General features: G+C 51.8%; 1 protein-coding gene across 1 annotated transcript; it reads right to left on the bottom strand.

Moving 5' to 3' along the window:
- Window positions 1-17,972: 17,972 nt before the first annotated feature.
- LOC120914508 (beta-1,4-galactosyltransferase galt-1-like) lies at window positions 17,973-19,960 on the bottom strand. The gene has a single exon (XM_040325184.1). The coding sequence runs from the start codon at window positions 19,898-19,900 to the stop codon at window positions 18,653-18,655; it is 1,248 nt and encodes a 415-aa protein (XP_040181118.1). The 5' UTR covers window positions 19,901-19,960; the 3' UTR covers window positions 17,973-18,652.
- Window positions 19,961-22,537: the final 2,577 nt, after the last annotated feature.

Genomic DNA, 22,537 nt, shown 5'->3' with positions numbered 1-22,537 from the left:
TCCCACCCCTCGAATTTTTTGAGGACGTCCCTAAGGTCAATGAAGGCTGTGTCCATCTATGAACGAAAGAGAAAAAAGGATTTTTGTACTCACCGTAAAATCCATTTCTCTGAGTTCATAGACGGACACAGCACCCACCCCTCCTTGGTTTGTACTGCTTGTTAAGAACTGAAGGCTGCTAGAGCAGGGTGTGGGTTATGCCTGGGGGGGCCACGCCCCCTGGGAGGAGCGGCATGAAGGAAAGGTTTTTAACACCTTAAGTGCTGTAGAATTCTGCCTAAATCTCCTGGTAGGAAGAAGCATAACCCTAAGGTCAAAGAAGGCTGTGTCCGTCTATGAACTCAGAGAAATGGATTTTACGGTGAGTACAAAAATCCTATTTTCCCCTCAGATTTCATATATGTAATCCACCAACAGCCTACGTGAACGGCAATAGGAAAACTTCCGCCACAATGACACTCAAGAAATGGAAAAATTGCGCAGACATCCCAATTAAAGATTTATTAAAACGAAAAGAGTAAAGCGTACATTTCCGTAGTAGAACACACGCATGTGTAAAGCGACTTGCCTTTTCCAACCAGCAAGATGGCCCCTGCGTCCCAGCATCATACGTTCCCGGTGACCCTCTACGCGTTTCGTCATTGGATGATCAAAATGCCTAAAAATTCTTAAGAAGCCGGTGGGTGGATGAAACTTGCCTTTTTAGTTTACACAAAGCCACAGGCTTTCATTGTGCACCATTACAACCTTCTTGTTGCTGGGGTTCCATCAGAAAGCCCCGCTACCCGGCCTACTGCACATGAGCGATGTGCAACCGAAGTAACGTTGCCTCGCAGCCATCTTGGTACACCCGCACTCGTCTGCAGTAAGCCTGGCGTTGGAAGTCCGCAAGCAGACATCTTTATACACCCACAGGAGTCTCGCTTTTCACAGTTTTTTTTTTTTTTAACAGTCAAACCGGCTTATACAGTGAAACCTCGGAGGGTGAATAAAGCGGTTAACAAGCGTTTCGCAATATGAGAATTTTTTATTTTTCTTAAAATCACGACTCGGTTTGCGAGTGTTGTTGTCTTGCAAAATGAGCAGGATTCAAGCCACAGCGGTGTGCAGTACCGCATTTGGCCAGAGGTGTGGGGGGGGGCGCCGAAGCCATTTGGAAATGCTCCGTTTCCGAGTTCAGCCGAGCTGTCCCAGAGCCTCTCTCCGAGTATTTCTGAGGTTCTCTGGCGCCCCCCACCTCTGGCCACATGTGGTATTGCATGCCATAGAAGTCCATGCAGAACACCAATCCGGTGACCCAGATCTACATATTAAAGGAAATTCCTCAGGATGGGGGCCAGTGCGGCAAAACGATCAGGTCTGACGATGATCGTGCAAAACATAAAATGTGATTGGCTGACTGGCAGATGGCGACCGCTTCAATCTACACAAGTGGACTGGTTGTGGGGGGTCGGGGGATTTTTGGTCTCCTTGGATGGATGGTAAGCGATTCATAACTGGCCCCTCCCACCCGGCGACACAATAGTACCGTCTAGTGATATGAAGATTCAGAAACCGAAATTTCAGGATGCATTCGGCCGGAAACGGAAACTTCACTCTCCCAATCAACATTTTTCATTCCTATGCTGCCAGTGTTCGTAAATAGATAGGAAAGTATATTATACTGACTTTACTTTTTACTTTTCTTCAGATACACATAGTTATATTGCGTCTCTCCGTCTCCCGTAGTTACATCGTATCTCTCCATCTCCCGTAGTAACATTGCGTCTCCATCTCCCGTAGTTACATTGTATCTCTCCGTCTCCCGTAGTTACATTGCGTCTCTCCGTCTCCCGTAGTTACATTGCGTCTCTCCGTCTCCCGTAGTAACATTGCGTCTCCATCTCCCGTAGTTACATTGTATCTCTCCGTCTCCCGTAGTTACATTGCGTCTCTCCGTCTCCCGTAGTTACATTGCGTCTCTCCGTCTCCCGTAGTAACATGGCGTCTCTCCATCTCCCGTAGTTACATTGTGTCTCTCCGTCTCCCGTAGTTACATTGCGTCTCTCCGTCTCCCGTAGTTACATTGCGTCTCTCCGTCTCCCGTAGTAGCATTGCGTCTCTCCGTCTCCCGTAGTTGCATTGTGTCTCTCCGTCTCCCGTAGTTACATTGCGTCTCTCCGTCTCCCGTAGTTACATTGCGTCTCTCCGTCTCCCGTAGTTGCATTGCGTCTCTCCGTCTCCCGTAGTTGCATTGTGTCTCTCCGTCTCCCGTAGTTACTTTACGTCTCCGTCTCCCGTAGTTACTTTACGTCTCCGTCTCCCGTAGTTACATTGCGTCTCTCCGTCTCCCGTAGTTACATTGTATCTCTCCGTCTCCCGTAGTAATTGCGTCTCTCCGTCTCCCGTAGTTGCATTGTGTCTCTCCGTCTCCCGTAGTTACTTTGCGTCTCCGTCTCCCGTAGTTACATTGCGTCTCTCCGTCTCCCGTAGTTACATTGTATCTCTCCGTCTCCCGTAGTAACATTGCGTCTTTCCGTCTCCCGTAGTTACATTGCGTCTCCCGTAGTTACATTGTATCTCTCCATCTCCCGTAGTAACATTGCGTCTCTCCGTCTCCCGTAGTTACATCGTATCTCTCCATCTCCCGTAGTAACATTGCGTCTCCATCTCCCGTAGTTACATTGTATCTCTCCATCTCCCGTAGTTACATTGTGTCTCTCCGTCTCCCGTAGTTACATTGCGTCTCTCCGTCTCCCGTAGTTACATTGTATCCCTCCATCTCCCGTAGTTACATGGCGTCTCCGTCTCCCGTAGTTACATTGCGTCTCCCGTAGTTACATTGCGTCTCTCCGTCTCCCGTAGTTACATTGCGTCTCTCCGTCTCCCGTAGTTACATTGCGTCTCTCCGTCTCCGGTAGTTACATTGCGTCTCTCCGTCTCCCGTAGTTACATTGCGTCTCTCCGTCTCCCGTAGTAACATTGCGTCTCTCCGTCTCCCGTAGTTACATTGCGTCTCTCCGTCTCCCGTAGTTACATTGCGTCTCTCCGTCTCCCGTAGTTACATTGCGTCTCTCCGTCTCCCGTAGTTACATTGCGTCTCTCCGTCTCCCGTAGTTACATTGCGTCTCTCCGTCTCCCGTAGTTACATTGCGTCTCTCCGTCTCCCGTAGTTACATTGCGTCTCTCCGTCTCCCGTAGTTACATTGCGTCTCTCCGTCTCCCGTAGTTACATTGCGTCTCTCCGTCTCCCGTAGTTACATTGCGTCTCTCCGTCTCCCGTAGTTACATTGTGTCTCTCCGTCTCCCGTAGTTACATTGCGTCTCTGCGTCTCCCGTAGTTACATTGCGTCTCTCCGTCTCCCGTAGTTACATTGCGTCTCTCCGTCTCCCGTAGTTACATTGCGTCTCTCCGTCTCCCGTAGTTACATGGCGTCTCTCCGTCTCCCGTAGTTGCATTGCGTCTCTCCGTCTCCCGTAGTTGCATTGCGTCTCTCCGTCTCCCGTAGTAGCATTGCGTCTCTCCGTCTCCCGTAGTTGCATTGCGTCTCTCCGTCTCCCGTAGTTACATTGCGTCTCTCCGTCTCCCGTAGTTACATTGCGTCTCTCCGTCTCCCGTAGTTGCATTGCGTCTCTCCGTCTCCCGTAGTTGCATTGTGTCTCTCCGTCTCCCGTAGTTACTTTACGTCTCCGTCTCCCGTAGTTACTTTACGTCTCCGTCTCCCGTAGTTACATTGCGTCTCTCCGTCTCCCGTAGTTACATTGTATCTCTCCGTCTCCCGTAGTAATTGCGTCTCTCCGTCTCCCGTAGTTACATTGCGTCTCTCCGTCTCCCGTAGTTACATTGCGTCTCTCCGTCTCCCGTAGTAGCATTGCGTCTCTCCGTCTCCCGTAGTTGCATTGCGTCTCTCCGTCTCCCGTAGTTACATTGCGTCTCTCCGTCTCCCGTAGTAATTGTGTCTCTCCGTCTCCCGTAGTTACTTTGCGTCTCCGTCTCCCGTAGTTACATTGCGTCTCTCCGTCTCCCGTAGTTACATTGTATCTCTCCGTCTCCCGTAGTAACATTGCGTCTTTCCGTCTCCCGTAGTTACATTGCGTCTCCCGTAGTTACATTGTATCTCTCCATCTCCCGTAGTAACATTGCGTCTCTCCGTCTCCCGTAGTTACATCGTATCTCTCCATCTCCCGTAGTAACATTGCGTCTCCATCTCCCGTAGTTACATTGTATCTCTCCATCTCCCGTAGTTACATTGTGTCTCTCCGTCTCCCGTAGTTACATTGCGTCTCTCCGTCTCCCGTAGTTACATTGCGTCTCTCCGTCTCCCGTAGTTACATTGCGTCTCTCCGTCTCCCGTAGTTACATTGTATCCCTCCATCTCCCGTAGTTACATGGCGTCTCCGTCTCCCGTAGTTACATTGCGTCTCCCGTAGTTACATTGCGTCTCTCCGTCTCCCGTAGTTACATTGCGTCTCTCCGTCTCCCGTAGTTACATTGCGTCTCTCCGTCTCCGGTAGTTACATTGCGTCTCTCCGTCTCCCGTAGTTACATTGCGTCTCTCCGTCTCCCGTAGTAACATTGCGTCTCTCCGTCTCCCGTAGTTACATTGCGTCTCTCCGTCTCCCGTAGTTACATTGCGTCTCTCCGTCTCCCGTAGTTACATTGCGTCTCTCCGTCTCCCGTAGTTACATTGCGTCTCTCCGTCTCCCGTAGTTACATTGCGTCTCTCCGTCTCCCGTAGTTACATTGCGTCTCTCCGTCTCCCGTAGTTACATTGCGTCTCTCCGTCTCCCGTAGTTACATTGCGTCTCTCCGTCTCCCGTAGTTACATTGCGTCTCTCCGTCTCCCGTAGTTACATTGCGTCTCTCCGTCTCCCGTAGTTACATTGCGTCTCTCCGTCTCCCGTAGTTACATTGCGTCTCTCCGTCTCCCGTAGTTACATTGCGTCTCTCCGTCTCCCGTAGTTACATTGCGTCTCTCCGTCTCCCGTAGTTACATGGCGTCTCTCCGTCTCCCGTAGTTACATTGCGTCTCTCCGTCTCCCGTAGTTACATTGCGTCTCTCCGTCTCCCGTAGTTACATTGCGTCTCTCGGTCTCCCGTAGTTACATTGCGTCTCTCGGTCTCCCGTAGTTACATGGCGTCTCTCGGTCTCCCGTAGTTACATTGCGTCTCTCCGTCTCCCGTAGTTACATTGCGTCTCTCCGTCTCCCGTAGTTACATGGCGTCTCTCGGTCTCCCGTAGTTACATTGTATCTCTCCGTCTCCCGTAGTTACATTGTCTCTCTGTGTCTCCCGTAGTTACATTGCGTCTCTCGGTCTCCCGTAGTTACATTGCGTCTCTCGGTCTCCCGTAGTTACATGGCGTCTCTCGGTCTCCCGTAGTTACATTGTATCTCTCCGTCTCCCGTAGTTACGTTGTATCTCTCCGTCTCCCGTAGTTACATGGCGTCTCTCCATTTCCCGCAGTAACATTGCGTAGGAGGTGATGTTGAAAAAAAGACACAAGTCCATGAAGTCCCCCCTCTGTGTGAGATGAGATGTCAGTATTACATGGTACCTCCCGTAGTTACATTGTATATCTCTGTATGTTGAGGTCCTTCAGGTGATTATCTAATAGTTTCTTGAACCCATCGAGGCCCCTCCCCCACTGAGATCACCGCCTGTGGAAGGGAATTCCACATCCTTGCCGCTCTTACAGTAAAGAACCCTCTACATAGTTTAATGTTAAACCCCTTTTCCTCTAATTTTAGTGAGTGGCCCCGTGTTTTATTATTAAACTCCCTTCCGGGGAAAAGTTTCCTCCCTCTTGTGGGGTCACCAGTCCAGTATTTGTGAAATCCTCTGCCCCCCCTCACAGGTATTTCTCACCAAAATAAAGTATGGAGACATGGATGAGGGATGGATGGAAGGAGACATGGATGGAGACATGGATGAGGGATGGATGGAAGGAGACATGGATGAGGGATGGAAGGAGACATGGATGGAAGGAGACATGGATGATGGGTGGATGAGGGATGGAAGGAGACATGGATGGATGGAAGGAGACATGGATGAGGGATGGAAGGAGACATGGGTGAGGGATGGAAGGAGACATGGATGAGGGATGGAAGGAGACATGGATGGGTGGATGAGGGATGGGTGGAGACATGGATGAGGGATGGGTGGAGACATGGATGGATGAGGGATGGAAGGAGACACGGATGGGTGGATGAGGGATGGAAGGAGACATGGATGAGGGATGGAAGGAGACATGGATGGATGGAGACATGGATGAGGGATGGAAGGAGACATGGATGGAAGGAGACATGGATGGATGGATGGAGACATGGATGGATGGAGACATGGATGGAAGGAGACATGGATGAGGGATGGAGACATGGATGGAAGGAGACATGGATGGATGGAGACATGGATGAGGGATGGAAGGAGACATGGATGGAAGGAGACATGGTTGGATGGAGACATGGATGAGGGAAGGAGACATGGATGGAAGGAGACATGGATGGATGGAGACATGGATGAGGGATGGAGACATGGATGGAAGGAGACATGGATGAGGGATGGAAGGAGACACGGATGAGGGATGGAAGGAGACACGGATGAGGGATGGAAGGAGACACGGATGAGGGATGGATGGAGACATGGATGAGGGATGGAAGGAGACATGGATGGAAGGAGACATGGATGAGGGATGGATGGAGACATGGATGAGGGATGGAAGGAAACACGGATGAGGGATGGATGGAGACACGGATGAGGGATGGATGGAGACATGGATGAGGGATGGAAGGAGACATGGATGGAAGGAGAAATGGATGAGGGATGGAAGGAGACATGGATGAGGGATGGAAGGAGACATGGATGGATGGAGACATGGATGAGGGATGGAAGGAGACATGGATGAGGGATGGAAGGAGACACGGATGAGGGATGGAAGGAGACACGGATGAGGGATGGATGGAGACATGGATGAGGGATGGAAGGAGACACGGATGAGGGATGGAAGGAGACACGGATGAGGGATGGAAGGAGACACGGATGAGGGATGGATGGAGACACGGATGAGGGATGGAAGGAGACACGGATGAGGGATGGAAGGAGACACGGATGAGGGATGGATGGAGACATGGATGAGGGATGGAAGGAGACATGGATGGAAGGAGACATGGATGAGGGATGGATGGAGACATGGATGAGGGATGGAAGGAGACACGGATGAGGGATGGATGGAGACACGGATGAGGGATGGATGGAGACATGGATGAGGGATGGATGGAGACATGGATGAGGGATGGAAGGAGACATGGATGGAAGGAGACATGGATGAGGGATGGAAGGAGACATGGATGAGGGATGGAAGGATGGAGACATGGATGAGGGATGGAAGGAGACACGGATGAGGGATGGATGGAGACACGGATGAGGGATGGATGGAGACATGGATGAGGGATGGAAGGAGACATGGATGGAAGGAGACATGGATGAGGGATGGAAGGAGACATGGATGAGGGATGGAAGGAGACATGGATGGATGGAGACATGGATGAGGGATGGAAGGAGACATGGATGAGGGATGGAAGGAGACATGGATGGATGAGGGATGGAAGGAGACATGGATGGGTGGATGAGGGATGGAAGGAGACATGGATGGGTGGAGACATGGATGAGGGATGGAAGGAGACATGGATGGGTGAATGAGGGATGGAAGGAGACATGGATGGGTGGAGACATGGATGAGGGATGGATGGAAGGAGACATGGATGGGTGGATGAGGGATGGAAGGAGACATGGTTGGATGGAGACATGGATGAGGGATGGAAGGAGACACGGATGAGGGATGGAAGGAGACACGGATGAGGGATGGAAGGAGACATGGATGGATGGAGACATGGATGAGGGATGGAAGGAGACACGGATGAGGGATGGAAGGAGACATGGATGGATGGAGACACGGATGAGGGATGGAAGGAGACACGGATGAGGGATGGAAGGAGACATGGATGAGGGATGGAAGGAGACACGGATGAGGGATGGAAGGAGACATGGATGAGGGATGGAAGGAGACACGGATGAGGGATGGAAGGAGACATGGATGGATGGAGACACGGATGACGGATGGAAGGAGACATGGGTGGATGAGGGATGGAAGGAGACATGGATGATGGATGGATGAGGGATGGAAGGAGACATGGATGAGGGATGGAAGGAGACATGGATGGGTGGAGACATGGATGAGGGATGGATGGAAGGAGACATGGATGATGGATGGATGAGGGATGGAAGGAGACATGGATGAGGGATGGAAGGAGACACGGATGAGGGATGGATGGAGACACGGATGAGGGATGGATGGAGACACGGATGAGGGATGGAAGGAGACATGGATGGATGGAGACACGGATGAGGGATGGAAGGAGACACGGATGAGGGATGGAACGAGACACGGATGAGGGATGGAAGGAGACATGGATGGATGAGGGATGGAAGGAGACATGGATGGGTGGAGACATGGATGAGGGATGGATGGAAGGAGACATGGATGAGGGATGGAAGGAGACATGGTTGGATGGAGACATGGATGAGGGATGGAAGGAGACATGGATGGGTGGATGAGGGATGGAAGGAGACATGGTTGGATGGAGACATGGATGAGGGATGGAAGGAGACATGGATGGGTGGATGAGGGATGGAAGGAGACATGGTTGGATGGAGACATGGATGAGGGATGGATGGAAGGAGACATGGATGGAAGGAGACATGGTTGGATGGAGACATGGATGAGGGATGGAAGGAGACATGGTTGGATGGAGACATGGATGAGGGATGGAAGGAGACATGGTTGGATGGAGACATGGATGAGGGATGGAAGGAGACATGGATGGGTGGATGAGGGATGGAAGGAGACATGGATGAGGGATGGATGGAGACATGGATGAGGGATGGAAGGAGACATGGTTGGATGGAGACATGGATGAGGGATGGATGGAAGGAGACATGGATGGGTGGATGAGGGATGGAAGGAGACATGGTTGGATGGAGACATGGATGAGGGATGGATGGAAGGAGACATGGATGGGTGGATGAGGGATGGAAGGAGACATGGTTGGATGGAGACATGGATGAGGGATGGAAGGAGACATGGATGGGTGGATGAGGGATGGAAGGAGACATGGATGAGGGATGGAAGGAGACATGGATGGGGGATGGAAGGAGACATGGATGGGTGGATGAGGGATGGAAGGAGACATGGTTGGATGGAGACATGGATGAGGGATGGATGGAAGGAGACATGGATGGGTGGATGAGGGATGGAAGGAGACATGGTTGGATGGAGACATGGATGAGGGATGGAAGGAGACATGGTTGGATGGAGACATGGATGAGGGATGGAAGGAGACATGGATGGGTGGATGAGGGATGGAAGGAGACATGGTTGGATGGAGACATGGATGAGGGATGGATGGAAGGAGACATGGATGGGTGGATGAGGGATGGAAGGAGACATGGTTGGATGGAGACATGGATGAGGGATGGAAGGAGACATGGTTGGATGGAGACATGGATGAGGGATGGAAGGAGACATGGATGGGTGGATGAGGGATGGAAGGAGACATGGTTGGATGGAGACATGGATGAGGGATGGATGGAAGGAGACATGGATGGGTGGATGAGGGATGAAAGGAGACATGGTTGGATGGAGACATTGATGAGGGATGGAAGGAGACATGGATGAGGGATGGAAGGAGACATGGATGGGTGGATGAGGGATGGAAGGAGACATGGTTGGATGGAGACATGGATGAGGGATGGATGGAAGGAGACATGGATGGGTGGATGAGGGATAAAAGGAGACATGGTTGGATGAGGGATGGAAGGAGACATGGATGGGTGGATGAGGGATGGAAGGAGACATGGTTGGATGGAGACATGGATGAGGGATGGAAGGAGACATGGATGAGGGATGGAAGGAGACATGGATGGGTGGATGAGGGATGGAAGGAGACATGGTTGGATGGAGACATGGATGAGGGATGGATGGAAGGAGACATGGATGGGTGGATGAGGGATGGAAGGAGACATGGTTGGATGAGGGATGGATGGAGACATGGATGGGTGGATGAGGGATGGAAGGAGACATGGATGGGTGGATGAGGGATGGAAGGAGACATGGTTGGATGGAGACATGGATGAGGGATGGATGGAAGGAGACATGGATGGGTGGATGAGGGATGGAAGGAGACATGGTTGGATGGAGACATGGATGAGGGATGGAAGGAGACATGGATGGGTGGATGAGGGATGGAAGGAGACATGGTTGGATGGAGACATGGATGAGGGATGGAAGGAGACATGGATGAGGGATGGAAGGAGACATGGATGGGTGGAGACATGGTTGGATGGAGACATGGATGAGGGATGGATGGAAGGAGACATGGATGGGTGGATGAGGGATGGAAGGAGACATGGTTGGATGAGGGATGGAAGGAGACATGGATGGGTGGATGAAGGATGGAAGGAGACATGGTTGGATGGAGACATGGATGAGGGATGGAAGGAGACATGGTTGGATGGAGACATGGATGAGGGATGGAAGGAGACATGGATGGGTGGATGAGGGATGGAAGGAGACATGGTTGGATGGAGACATGGATGAGGGATGGATGGAAGGAGACATGGATGGGTGGATGAGGGATGGAAGGAGACATGGTTGGATGGAGACATGGATGAGGGATGGATGGAAGGAGACATGGATGGGTGGATGAGGGATGGAAGGAGACATGGTTGGATGAGGGATGGATGGAGACATGGATGGGTGGATGAGGGATGGAAGGAGACATGGTTGGATGGAGACATGGATGAGGGATGGAAGGAGACATGGATGAGGGATGGAAGGAGACATGGATGGGTGGATGAGGGATGGAAGGAGACATGGTTGGATGGAGACATGGATGAGGGATGGATGGAAGGAGACATGGATGGGTGGATGAGGGATGGAAGGAGACATGGTTGGATGAGGGATGGAAGGAGACATGGATGGGTGGATGAGGGATGGAAGGAGACATGGTTGGATGGAGACATGGATGAGGGATGGAAGGAGACATGGATGAGGGATGGAAGGAGACATGGATGGGTGGATGAGGGATGGAAGGAGACATGGTTGGATGGAGACATGGATGAGGGATGGATGGAAGGAGACATGGATGGGTGGATGAGGGATGGAAGGAGACATGGTTGGATGAGGGATGGATGGAGACATGGATGGGTGGATGAGGGATGGAAGGAGACATGGTTGGATGGAGACATGGATGAGGGATGGAAGGAGACATGGATGAGGGATGGAAGGAGACATGGATGGGTGGATGAGGGATGGAAGGAGACATGGTTGGATGGAGACATGGATGAGGGATGGATGGAAGGAGACATGGATGGGTGGATGAGGGATGGAAGGAGACATGGTTGGATGAGGGATGGAAGGAGACATGGATGGGTGGATGAGGGATGGAAGGAGACATGGTTGGATGGAGACATGGATGAGGGATGGAAGGAGACATGGATGAGGGATGGAAGGAGACATGGATGGGTGGATGAGGGATGGAAGGAGACATGGTTGGATGGAGACATGGATGAGGGATGGATGGAAGGAGACATGGATGGGTGGATGAGGGATGGAAGGAGACATGGATGGGTGGATGAGGGATGGATGGAGACATGGATGGGTGGATGAGGGATGGAAGGAGACATGGTTGGATGGATGAGGGATGGAAGGAGACATGGATGGGTGGAGACATGGATGAGGGATGGATGGAAGGAGACATGGATGGGTGGATGAGGGATGGAAGGAGACATGGTTGGATGAGGGATGGATGGAGACATGGATGGGTGGATGAGGGATGGAAGGAGACATGGTTGGATGGAGACATGGATGAGGGATGGAAGGAGACATGGATGGGTGGATGAGGGATGGAAGGAGACATGGTTGGATGGAGACATGGATGAGGGATGGATGGAAGGAGACATGGATGGGTGGATGAGGGATGGAAGGAGACATGGTTGGATGAGGGATGGATGGAGACATGGATGGGTGGATGAGGGATGGAAGGAGACATGGTTGGATGGAGACATGGATGAGGGATGGAAGGAGACATGGATGAGGGATGGAAGGAGACATGGATGGGTGGATGAGGGATGGAAGGAGACATGGTTGGATGGAGACATGGATGAGGGATGGATGGAAGGAGACATGGATGGGTGGATGAGGGATGGAAGGAGACATGGATGGGTGGATGAGGGATGGAAGGAGACATGGATGGGTGGATGAGGGATGGAAGGAGACATGGTTGGATGGAGACATGGATGAGGGATGGAAGGAGACATGGATGAGGGATGGAAGGAGACATGGATGGGTGGATGAGGGATGGAAGGAGACATGGTTGGATGGAGACATGGATGAGGGATGGATGGAAGGAGACATGGATGGGTGGATGAGGGATGGAAGGAGACATGGTTGGATGAGGGATGGATGGAGACATGGATGGGTGGATGAGGGATGGAAGGAGACATGGTTGGATGGAGACATGGATGAGGGATGGAAGGAGACATGGATGAGGGATGGAAGGAGACATGGATGGGTGGATGAGGGATGGAAGGAGACATGGTTGGATGGAGACATGGATGAGGGATGGATGGAAGGAGACATGGATGGGTGGATGAGGGATGGAAGGAGACATGGTTGGATGAGGGATGGAAGGAGACATGGATGGGTGGATGAGGGATGGAAGGAGACATGGTTGGATGGAGACATGGATGAGGGATGGAAGGAGACATGGATGAGGGATGGAAGGAGACATGGATGGGTGGATGAGGGATGGAAGGAGACATGGTTGGATGGAGACATGGATGAGGGATGGATGGAAGGAGACATGGATGGGTGGATGAGGGATGGAAGGAGACATGGTTGGATGGATGAGGGATGGATGGAGACATGGATGGGTGGATGAGGGATGGAAGGAGACATGGTTGGATGGATGAGGGATGGAAGGAGACATGGATGGGTGGAGACATGGATGAGGGATGGATGGAAGGAGACATGGATGGGTGGATGAGGGATGGAAGGAGACATGGTTGGATGAGGGATGGATGGAGACATGGATGGGTGGATGAGGGATGGAAGGAGACATGGTTGGATGGAGACATGGATGAGGGATGGAAGGAGACATGGATGAGGGATGGAAGGAGACATGGATGGGTGGATGAGGGATGGAAGGAGACATGGTTGGATGGAGACATGGATGAGGGATGGATGGAAGGAGACATGGATGGGTGGATGAGGGATAAAAGGAGACATGGTTGGATGAGGGATGGAAGGAGACATGGATGGGTGGATGAGGGATGGAAGGAGACATGGTTGGATGGAGACATGGATGAGGGATGGAAGGAGACATGGATGAGGGATGGAAGGAGACATGGATGGGTGGATGAGGGATGGAAGGAGACATGGTTGGATGGAGACATGGATGGAAGGAGACATGGATGGGTGGATGAGGGATGGAAGGAGACATGGTTGGATGAGGGATGGATGGAGACATGGATGGGTGGATGAGGGATGGAAGGAGACATGGTTGGATGGAGACATGGATGAGGGATGGAAGGAGACATGGATGAGGGATGGAAGGAGACATGGATGGGTGGATGAGGGATGGAAGGAGACATGGTTGGATGGAGACATGGATGAGGGATGGATGGAAGGAGACATGGATGGGTGGATGAGGGATGGAAGGAGACATGGTTGGATGAGGGATGGAAGGAGACATGGATGGGTGGATGAGGGATGGAAGGAGACATGGTTGGATGGAGACATGGATGAGGGATGGAAGGAGACATGGATGAGGGATGGAAGGAGACATGGATGGGTGGATGAGGGATGGAAGGAGACATGGTTGGATGGAGACATGGATGAGGGATGGATGGAAGGAGACATGGATGGGTGGATGAGGGATGGAAGGAGACATGGTTGGATGGATGAGGGATGGATGGAGACATGGATGGGTGGATGAGGGATGGAAGGAGACATGGTTGGATGGATGAGGGATGGAAGGAGACATGGATGGGTGGAGACATGGATGAGGGAGGGATGGAAGGAGACATGGATGGGTGGATGAGGGATGGAAGGAGACATGGTTGGATGAGGGATGGATGGAGACATGGATGGGTGGATGAGGGATGGAAGGAGACATGGTTGGATGGAGACATGGATGAGGGATGGAAGGAGACATGGATGGGTGGATGAGGGATGGAAGGAGACATGGTTGGATGGAGACATGGATGAGGGATGGATGGAAGGAGACATGGATGGGTGGATGAGGGATGGAAGGAGACATGGTTGGATGAGGGATGGAAGGAGACATGGATGGGTGGATGAGGGATGGAAGGAGACATGGTTGGATGGAGACATGGATGAGGGATGGAAGGAGACATGGATGAGGGATGGAAGGAGACATGGATGGGTGGATGAGGGATGGAAGGAGACATGGTTGGATGAGGGATGGATGGAGACATGGATGGGTGGATGAGGGATGGAAGGAGACATGGTTGGATGGAGACATGGATGAGGGATGGAAGGAGACATGGATGAGGGATGGAAGGAGACATGGATGGGTGGATGAGGGATGGAAGGAGACATGGTTGGATGGAGACATGGATGAGGGATGGATGGAAGGAGACATGGATGGGTGGATGAGGGATGGAAGGAGACATGGTTGGATGAGGGATGGAAGGAGACATGGATGGGTGGATGAGGGATGGAAGGAGACATGGTTGGATGGAGACATGGATGAGGGATGGAAGGAGACATGGATGAGGGATGGAAGGAGACATGGATGGGTGGATGAGGGATGGAAGGAGACATGGTTGGATGGAGACATGGATGGAAGGAGACATGGATGGGTGGATGAGGGATGGAAGGAGACATGGTTGGATGAGGGATGGATGGAGACATGGATGGGTGGATGAGGGATGGAAGGAGACATGGTTGGATGGAGACATGGATGAGGGATGGAAGGAGACATGGATGAGGGATGCAAGGAGACATGGATGGGTGGATGAGGGATGGAAGGAGACATGGTTGGATGGAGACATGGATGAGGGATGGATGGAAGGAGACATGGATGGGTGGATGAGGGATGGAAGGAGACATGGTTGGATGAGGGATGGAAGGAGACATGGATGGGTGGATGAGGGATGGAAGGAGACATGGTTGGATGGAGACATGGATGAGGGATGGAAGGAGACATGGATGAGGGATGGAAGGAGACATGGATGGGTGGATGAGGGATGGAAGGAGACATGGTTGGATGGAGACATGGATGAGGGATGGATGGAAGGAGACATGGATGGGTGGATGAGGGATGGAAGGAGACATGGTTGGATGGATGAGGGATGGATGGAGACATGGATGGGTGGATGAGGGATGGAAGGAGACATGGTTGGATGGATGAGGGATGGAAGGAGACATGGATGGGTGGAGACATGGATGAGGGATGGATGGAAGGAGACATGGATGGGTGGATGAGGGATGGAAGGAGACATGGTTGGATGAGGGATGGATGGAGACATGGATGGGTGGATGAGGGATGGAAGGAGACATGGTTGGATGGAGACATGGATGAGGGATGGAAGGAGACATGGATGGGTGGATGAGGGATGGAAGGAGACATGGTTGGATGGAGACATGGATGAGGGATGGATGGAAGGAGACATGGATGGGTGGATGAGGGATGGAAGGAGACATGGTTGGATGAGGGATGGAAGGAGACATGGATGGGTGGATGAGGGATGGAAGGAGACATGGTTGGATGGAGACATGGATGAGGGATGGAAGGAGACATGGATGAGGGATGGAAGGAGACATGGATGGGTGGATGAGGGATGGAAGGAGACATGGTTGGATGAGGGATGGATGGAGACATGGATGGGTGGATGAGGGATGGAAGGAGACATGGTTGGATGGAGACATGGATGAGGGATGGAAGGAGACATGGATGAGGGATGGAAGGAGACATGGATGGGTGGATGAGGGATGGAAGGAGACATGGTTGGATGGAGACATGGATGAGGGATGGATGGAAGGAGACATGGATGGGTGGATGAGGGATGGAAGGAGACATGGTTGGATGAGGGATGGAAGGAGACATGGATGGGTGGATGAGGGATGGAAGGAGACATGGTTGGATGGAGACATGGATGAGGGATGGAAGGAGACATGGATGAGGGATGGAAGGAGACATGGATGGGTGGATGAGGGATGGAAGGAGACATGGTTGTATGGAGACATGGATGAGGGATGGATGGAAGGAGACATGGATGGGTGGATGAGGGATGGAAGGAGACATGGTTGGATGGATGAGGGATGGATGGAGACATGGATGGGTGGATGAGGGATGGAAGGAGACATGGATGGGTGGAGACATGGATGAGGGATGGATGGATGGAGACATGGATGGGTGGATGAGGGATGGATGGAGACATAGATGTTTATGTGCTGCTCAGTATGAGAGGAATCTGTCACCACCTTGTGTTCGTTCTGCAGTACTGCAGCTGGAGAAGATCAATAGAGAACTCCAATGTCCCTCACGCACAATCCTATGGAAATAGAATGAGCCGCTTCTGCAAATAAATATACGCATATTGACTCCATACCCACCAAAAGTATAAACTACGGAACTGGAGAGAACAAAACGAGCGCAAAACTTATTATTTTTGCAAATTTTTATAAAATAGTTAAAACAAATATTGTTATCAATGTATCTCCTTTGCACTTATGTGAACCTCCTTCCCCCTGATGAAGACCCCTCTAGTGATATAAAGATCTATATAGAGGAATCAGGACCTCCTTCCCCCTGATGAAGACCCCTCTAGTGATATAACGATCTATATAGAGGAATCAGGACCTCCTTCCTCCTGCTGGTGACCCCTCTAGTGATATAAAGATCTATATAGAGGAATCAGGACCTCCTTCCTCCTGATGAAGACCCCTCTAGTGATATAAAGATCTATATAGAGGAATCAGGTTCTCTTTCCCCTGATGAAGACCCCTCTAGTGATATATAATTTTTTTAATTCATTTTATTTTTTAATAGTCCTGTTTGGTGGACTTTGGTGAAATATCCGGGTTTATCCCCAATCCTTTTCTCGGCACTGAAGGAATGAGAAGGAAGCGCTCTGTAATAAACCTTCACATTGTTTACATTCGCCGGCACAAAACAAGGTTCTTCGGAGAAATATTGAACTCATTGATAAATGTTACGTTTGGAGTCGATGTGCACACAGAATTCCAGTCTTCGCTCTACATTATAGGATTGGGGGGACCACATTTCCAAACTGCCGCTCAGGGACCAGTGGCTAGGATGACCACCCGTCCCGTATTTCCCGGGACAGTCCCGCATCTTGCAGGTCTGTCCCGGGTCTCGGGCACCTTCATTCCAGAACAATACAGTGTCCCCGGAATAAAATTGACACAGCCCCCCCCCCCCCCCCAGGGGATGCCCCCAAAAAAGGCCGTCACATTGCCGCTCTACTCACTGGCAGTACTTGTCCTGGCTGGGAATGTCTGGAGAGGCACAATCTCCGCCCCCTGTGATTGGAGAAATCATAAGTCCCGCCGCCGCCGTCCCTGCTGTGCTGTGATTCGTTACAGCAGAGGCAGATTTTTGAGAAGGTGGGGGTGGTCAGTAGGGTGACCACATTTCCAAACTGTCGTTCAGGGACCACCCCCACCTTCTCAAAAATCTGCTTGTGCTTTAACGATTCACAGCACAGCCGGGGCGGTATTTAAGATTTCTCCAATCACAAGCAGGGGGCGGAGATTGTGCCTCTCCAGACATTCCCAGCTAGGACAAGTACTGCCAGTGAGTAAAGCAGCAAAGTGGCGGCCTTTTTTGGAGGGCATCCCCTGGGGGGGGGGGGGGGGGACACTGTATTGTCCTGGATTGAAGGTGCCCGAGACCCGGGACTGACCTGCAAAATGCAGCACTGTCCCGGGAAATACAGGCCTGTCCCGGGAAATACGGGCCTGTCCCGAGAAATATGGGCCTGTCTCGGGAAATATGGGCCTGTCCCGCGAAATACGGGACTGTCCCGGGAAATACAGGCCTGTCCCGGGAAATACGGGCCTGTCCCGAGAAATATGGGCCTGTCTCGGGAAATATGGGCCTGTCCCGCGAAATACGGGACTGTCCCGGGAAATACGGGCCTGTGCCGGGAAATACTGGCCTGTGCCGGGAAATACGGGACTGTCCCGGGAAATACGGGACTGTCCCGGGAAATACGGGCCTGTGCCGGGAAATACGGGCCTGTGCCGGAAAATACGGGACTGTCCTGGGAAATACGGGCCTGTATCGGGAAATACGGGCCTGTGCCGGGAAATACGGGCCTGTCACGGGAAATACGGGCCTGTCCCGGGATATACGGGACTGTCCCAGGATATACGGGACTGTCCCGGGATATACGGGACTGTGCCGGGAAATACAGGCCTGTCACGGGAAATACGGGACTGTCCCGGGATATACGGGACTGTGCCGGGAAATACGGGACTGTGCCGGGAAATACAGGTCGGTACCGGGAAATAGGGGCCAGTATGGTCACCCTATACAGAATATATAGAGGGTCGGGGGAGGGCTATTGCTGAGGGAAAAGCCTCTGGATCACCTTATCTACGTTGGGCACTAAGGACAGATTGTATCTCATTATTCTATCATCTGGAAGGAGGTCGTTGACGTCGACGTTTCTCATCTGTTTACAGTGGAAGAGCATGGTCGTATCTTGTCCTAAAACGGTGGAATTTCTTGTGTGTTTCAGAGTATTGTGGATGGAGGTCTGAAATACGTCTCGGGGGTTCAGGATCATTTTGGGGGCAGTAAAGTTATTGTTGGGGCGTCGAAGAAGGTGAGTGAGAACATTGACCCCGGGAACATGGGACCACGTGCCAAATCCAGAATTGTTGACCGAAGTGGGGAAGACGTGACTCTGGAAGCGGAAGACGCTTGTATCTGGGTGTTTGTTCTGAAGATCCTCCATCAGGGATGGCCAGTCCCAGTCCTTGACCGGAAGAAGGATTTCATCAATGTCATTGAGGAGAACAAACCTACTTTTGTACATGTTCCTGTATAGACAATCGTTTAGGGTTGCAGTTTGTCCAAAATATCCAATCTCGGCGGCGAGTCCTTCGGAATAATGCCATTTTTTTGATGTCCGAAGATGGCGGTCTATTGGCCATGGCACCACCTCTAGAGTTCCTTCATCAACGTAATGGCGTAAGACCTTCTCTACATCCCGGGAACAGTTGGTGTTATAGATGGTGACTCTGGAGGCCCCCAGAATCTTGTACATCTCAATACTCTGGATCACCTGGAGGACATTGTTGTAGTTTCCATACAAAGTAGAAAGACAGACGGTGAAATTGGCGGAGATCGGCTGCGGCGGACGGTTCCTGACCTCAAACAGGAGGTCCTGACTTGTATTTGTGGAATTAGTTGAAGAGAAAGACATATAAGTGTAATCGCACCCGGAAGGTTCTGCACATAGAAGATCTGCCGTCCCATACGGGAACCCGAAACCGTCGCTGTGAAGATCGATCTGTGCCCGGAGGAAGACGTTCTCATTGGAGGAACAATGGAAGATACAGTAGAGTTCTTGCACAGACACATGGAGGATGGCGATGACCCGGACTGATTGGCCAAGCCTGGGCTCGTAATACGGAGAGATGATAAATGTTCGATTATCCAGTGGTGTGATGGTGTCTGTGGCAACGGGAAGTACCCGAGATCTACTCTCCTGTCTGATTTGTACACGGTAGGTGTAAAAAATGACGGCAAGGCTCATGAATGCGGACAGAGTGCAGAACATGTGTCTAGAAGAGGTCCACATTCTGGTCCTATCAGGTGATCACAGCTGTAGGAAGAGAGAGTAAGTTCAGTGAGATTTGAAATCTGCAAGTCTAATGTAAAAGTTGGTGAATGGCTCAAATGTACCAGCGGAGCTTACACCGGGGTCGCAAAGGCCACACATTTGCGACTGGGCCCTGGTGTGCCGTCACTTGTCTTGCTGGCCGCAGGGCTCTGAGCTGAGAGCGTCTCTCTCATACAGCCCGGAGCCTGCACTGAATTCCCCCTCCCCTCCTCCCTCACACAGATGGGAGAGCAGAGAGCCAATCGGCTTCTTCACCTCCCGCCCCTCTCCTCCCTTGTGTGCACCACAGGAAGTATGAAGCTAAGCTGCTGGGCTTCACACTTCCCACTGTGCACACAGGAGGGGAGGAGCGGGAAGAGAAGGAGAAGATCGGCTCTCTCCTCTCCCATCTGTGTGAGGGAGGAGGGGAGGGGAAATGTCAGTGCAGGCTCCGGGCTGTATGAGAGAGACGCTCTCAGCTCAGAGCCCTGCGGCCAGCAAGACAAGTGACGGCACACCAGGGCCCAGTCGCAAGTGTGGCCTTTGCGAACCTGAGCTCAGAGTCCTGCTGAGTCGGCACTGATGGACAATGATAGGTTGCACTGATGGGCACTAATAGACGGCACTGATGATCAGTGTTCATGGACACCCTCCCGAAACTGGAAGCCTGGAGGTTCGGATGTTGAGGGGGAGGGGGGTCCCTTCATGTTTTTTTGCATTGTGTCCCTGAAGGTTCTAGTTACGCCTCTAAATAACACTTTATTGTCCTCACCACAATCACATAAGTATAAAACATTTATATAGCTCTGCCATATACCGCAGTGCTGTACAGAGTTCACTGAGCCAGAGGAGCTTACACTCTAATGTCCCATCCCCCCCACAGTCACATCAGTCTCTGTACAGAGGAGCTTACACTCTAATGTCCCCTCCCCCCACATCACATCAGTCTCTGTACAGAGGAGCTTACACTCTAATGTCCCCCCCCCCCACATCACATCAGTCTCTGTACAGAGGAGCTTACACTCTAATGTCCCCTCCCCCACAGTCACATCAGTCTCTGTACAGAGGAGCTTACACTCTAATGTCCCCTCCTCCCCACATCACATCAGTCTCTGTACAGAGGAGCTTACACTCTAATGTCCCCCACCCCCCACAGTCACACCAGTCTCTGTACAGAGGAGCTTACACTCTAATGCCCCCCCCCCCACAGTCACATCAGTCTCTGTACAGAGGAGCTTACACTCTAATGTCCCCTCCCCCCACAGTCACATCAGTCTCTGTACAGAGGAGCTTACACTCTAATGTCCCCTCCCCCCACATCACATCAGTCTCTGTACAGAGGAGCTTACACTCTAATGTCCCCCCCCCACAGTCACATCAGTCTCTGTACAGAGGAGCTTACACTCTAATGTCCCCTCCCCCCCACACAGTCACATCAGTCTCTGTACAGAGGAGCTTACACTCTAATGTCCCCTCCCCCACAGTCACATCAGTCTCTGTACAGAGGAGCTTACACTCTAATGTCCCCTCCCCCCACAGTCACATCAGTCTCTGTACAGAGGAGCTTACACTCTAATGTCCCCTCCCCCCACAGTCACATCATTCTCTGTACAGAGGAGCTTACACTCTAATGTCCCCTCCCCCCACAGTCACATCAGTCTCTGTACAGAGGAGCTTACACTCTAATGTCCCCTCCCCTCCCCCACAGTCACATCAGTCTCTGTACAGAGGAGCTTACACTCTAATGTCCCCTCCCCCCACAGTCACATCAGTCTCTGTACAGAGGAGCTTACACTCTAATGCCCCCCCCCCCCCACAGTCACATCAGTCTCTGTACAGAGGAGCTTACACTCTAATGTCCCCTCCCCCCACAGTCACATCAGTCTCTGTACAGAGGAGCTTACACTCTAATGTCCCCTCCCCCACATCACATCACATCAGTCTCTGTACAGAGGAGCTTACACTCTAATGTCCCCTCCCCCACATCACATCAGTCTCTGTACAGAGGAGCTTACACTCTAATGTCCCCCCCCCACAGTCACATCAGTCTCTGTACAGAGGAGCTTACACTCTAATGTCCCCCCCCCCACACATCACATCAGTCTCTGTACAGAGGAGCTTACACTCTAATGTCCCCCACCCCCCCCCCCCACATCAGTCTCTGTACAGAGGAGCTTACACTCTAATGTCCCCTCCCCCTCCCACATCACATCAGTCTCTGTACAGAGGAGCTTACACGCTAATGTCCCCTCCCCCCACATCACATCAGTCTCTGTACAGAGGAGCTTACACTCTAATGTCCCCTCCCCCCACAGTCACATCAGTCTCTGTACAGAGGAGCTTACACTCTAATATCCCCTCCCCCCACAGTCACATCAGTCTCTGTACAGAGGAGCTTACACTCTAATGTCCCCTCCCCCCACAGTCACATCAGTCTCTGTACAGAGGAGCTTACACTCTAATGTCCCCTCCCCCACACATCACATCAGTCTCTGTACAGAGGAGCTTACACTCTAATGTCCCCTCCCCCCCCACATCACATCAGTCTCTGTACAGAGGAGCTTACACTCTAATGTCCCCTCCCCCCCACATCACATCAGTCACTGTACAGAGGAG

This window comes from Rana temporaria, chromosome 9 (genome assembly GCF_905171775.1).
Source record: "Rana temporaria chromosome 9, aRanTem1.1, whole genome shotgun sequence".
NCBI classification, from domain to species: domain Eukaryota; kingdom Metazoa; phylum Chordata; class Amphibia; order Anura; family Ranidae; genus Rana; species Rana temporaria.
Note: the sequence above shows the minus strand (reverse complement) of the source record. Positions and strands in the feature narration are given on the sequence as shown.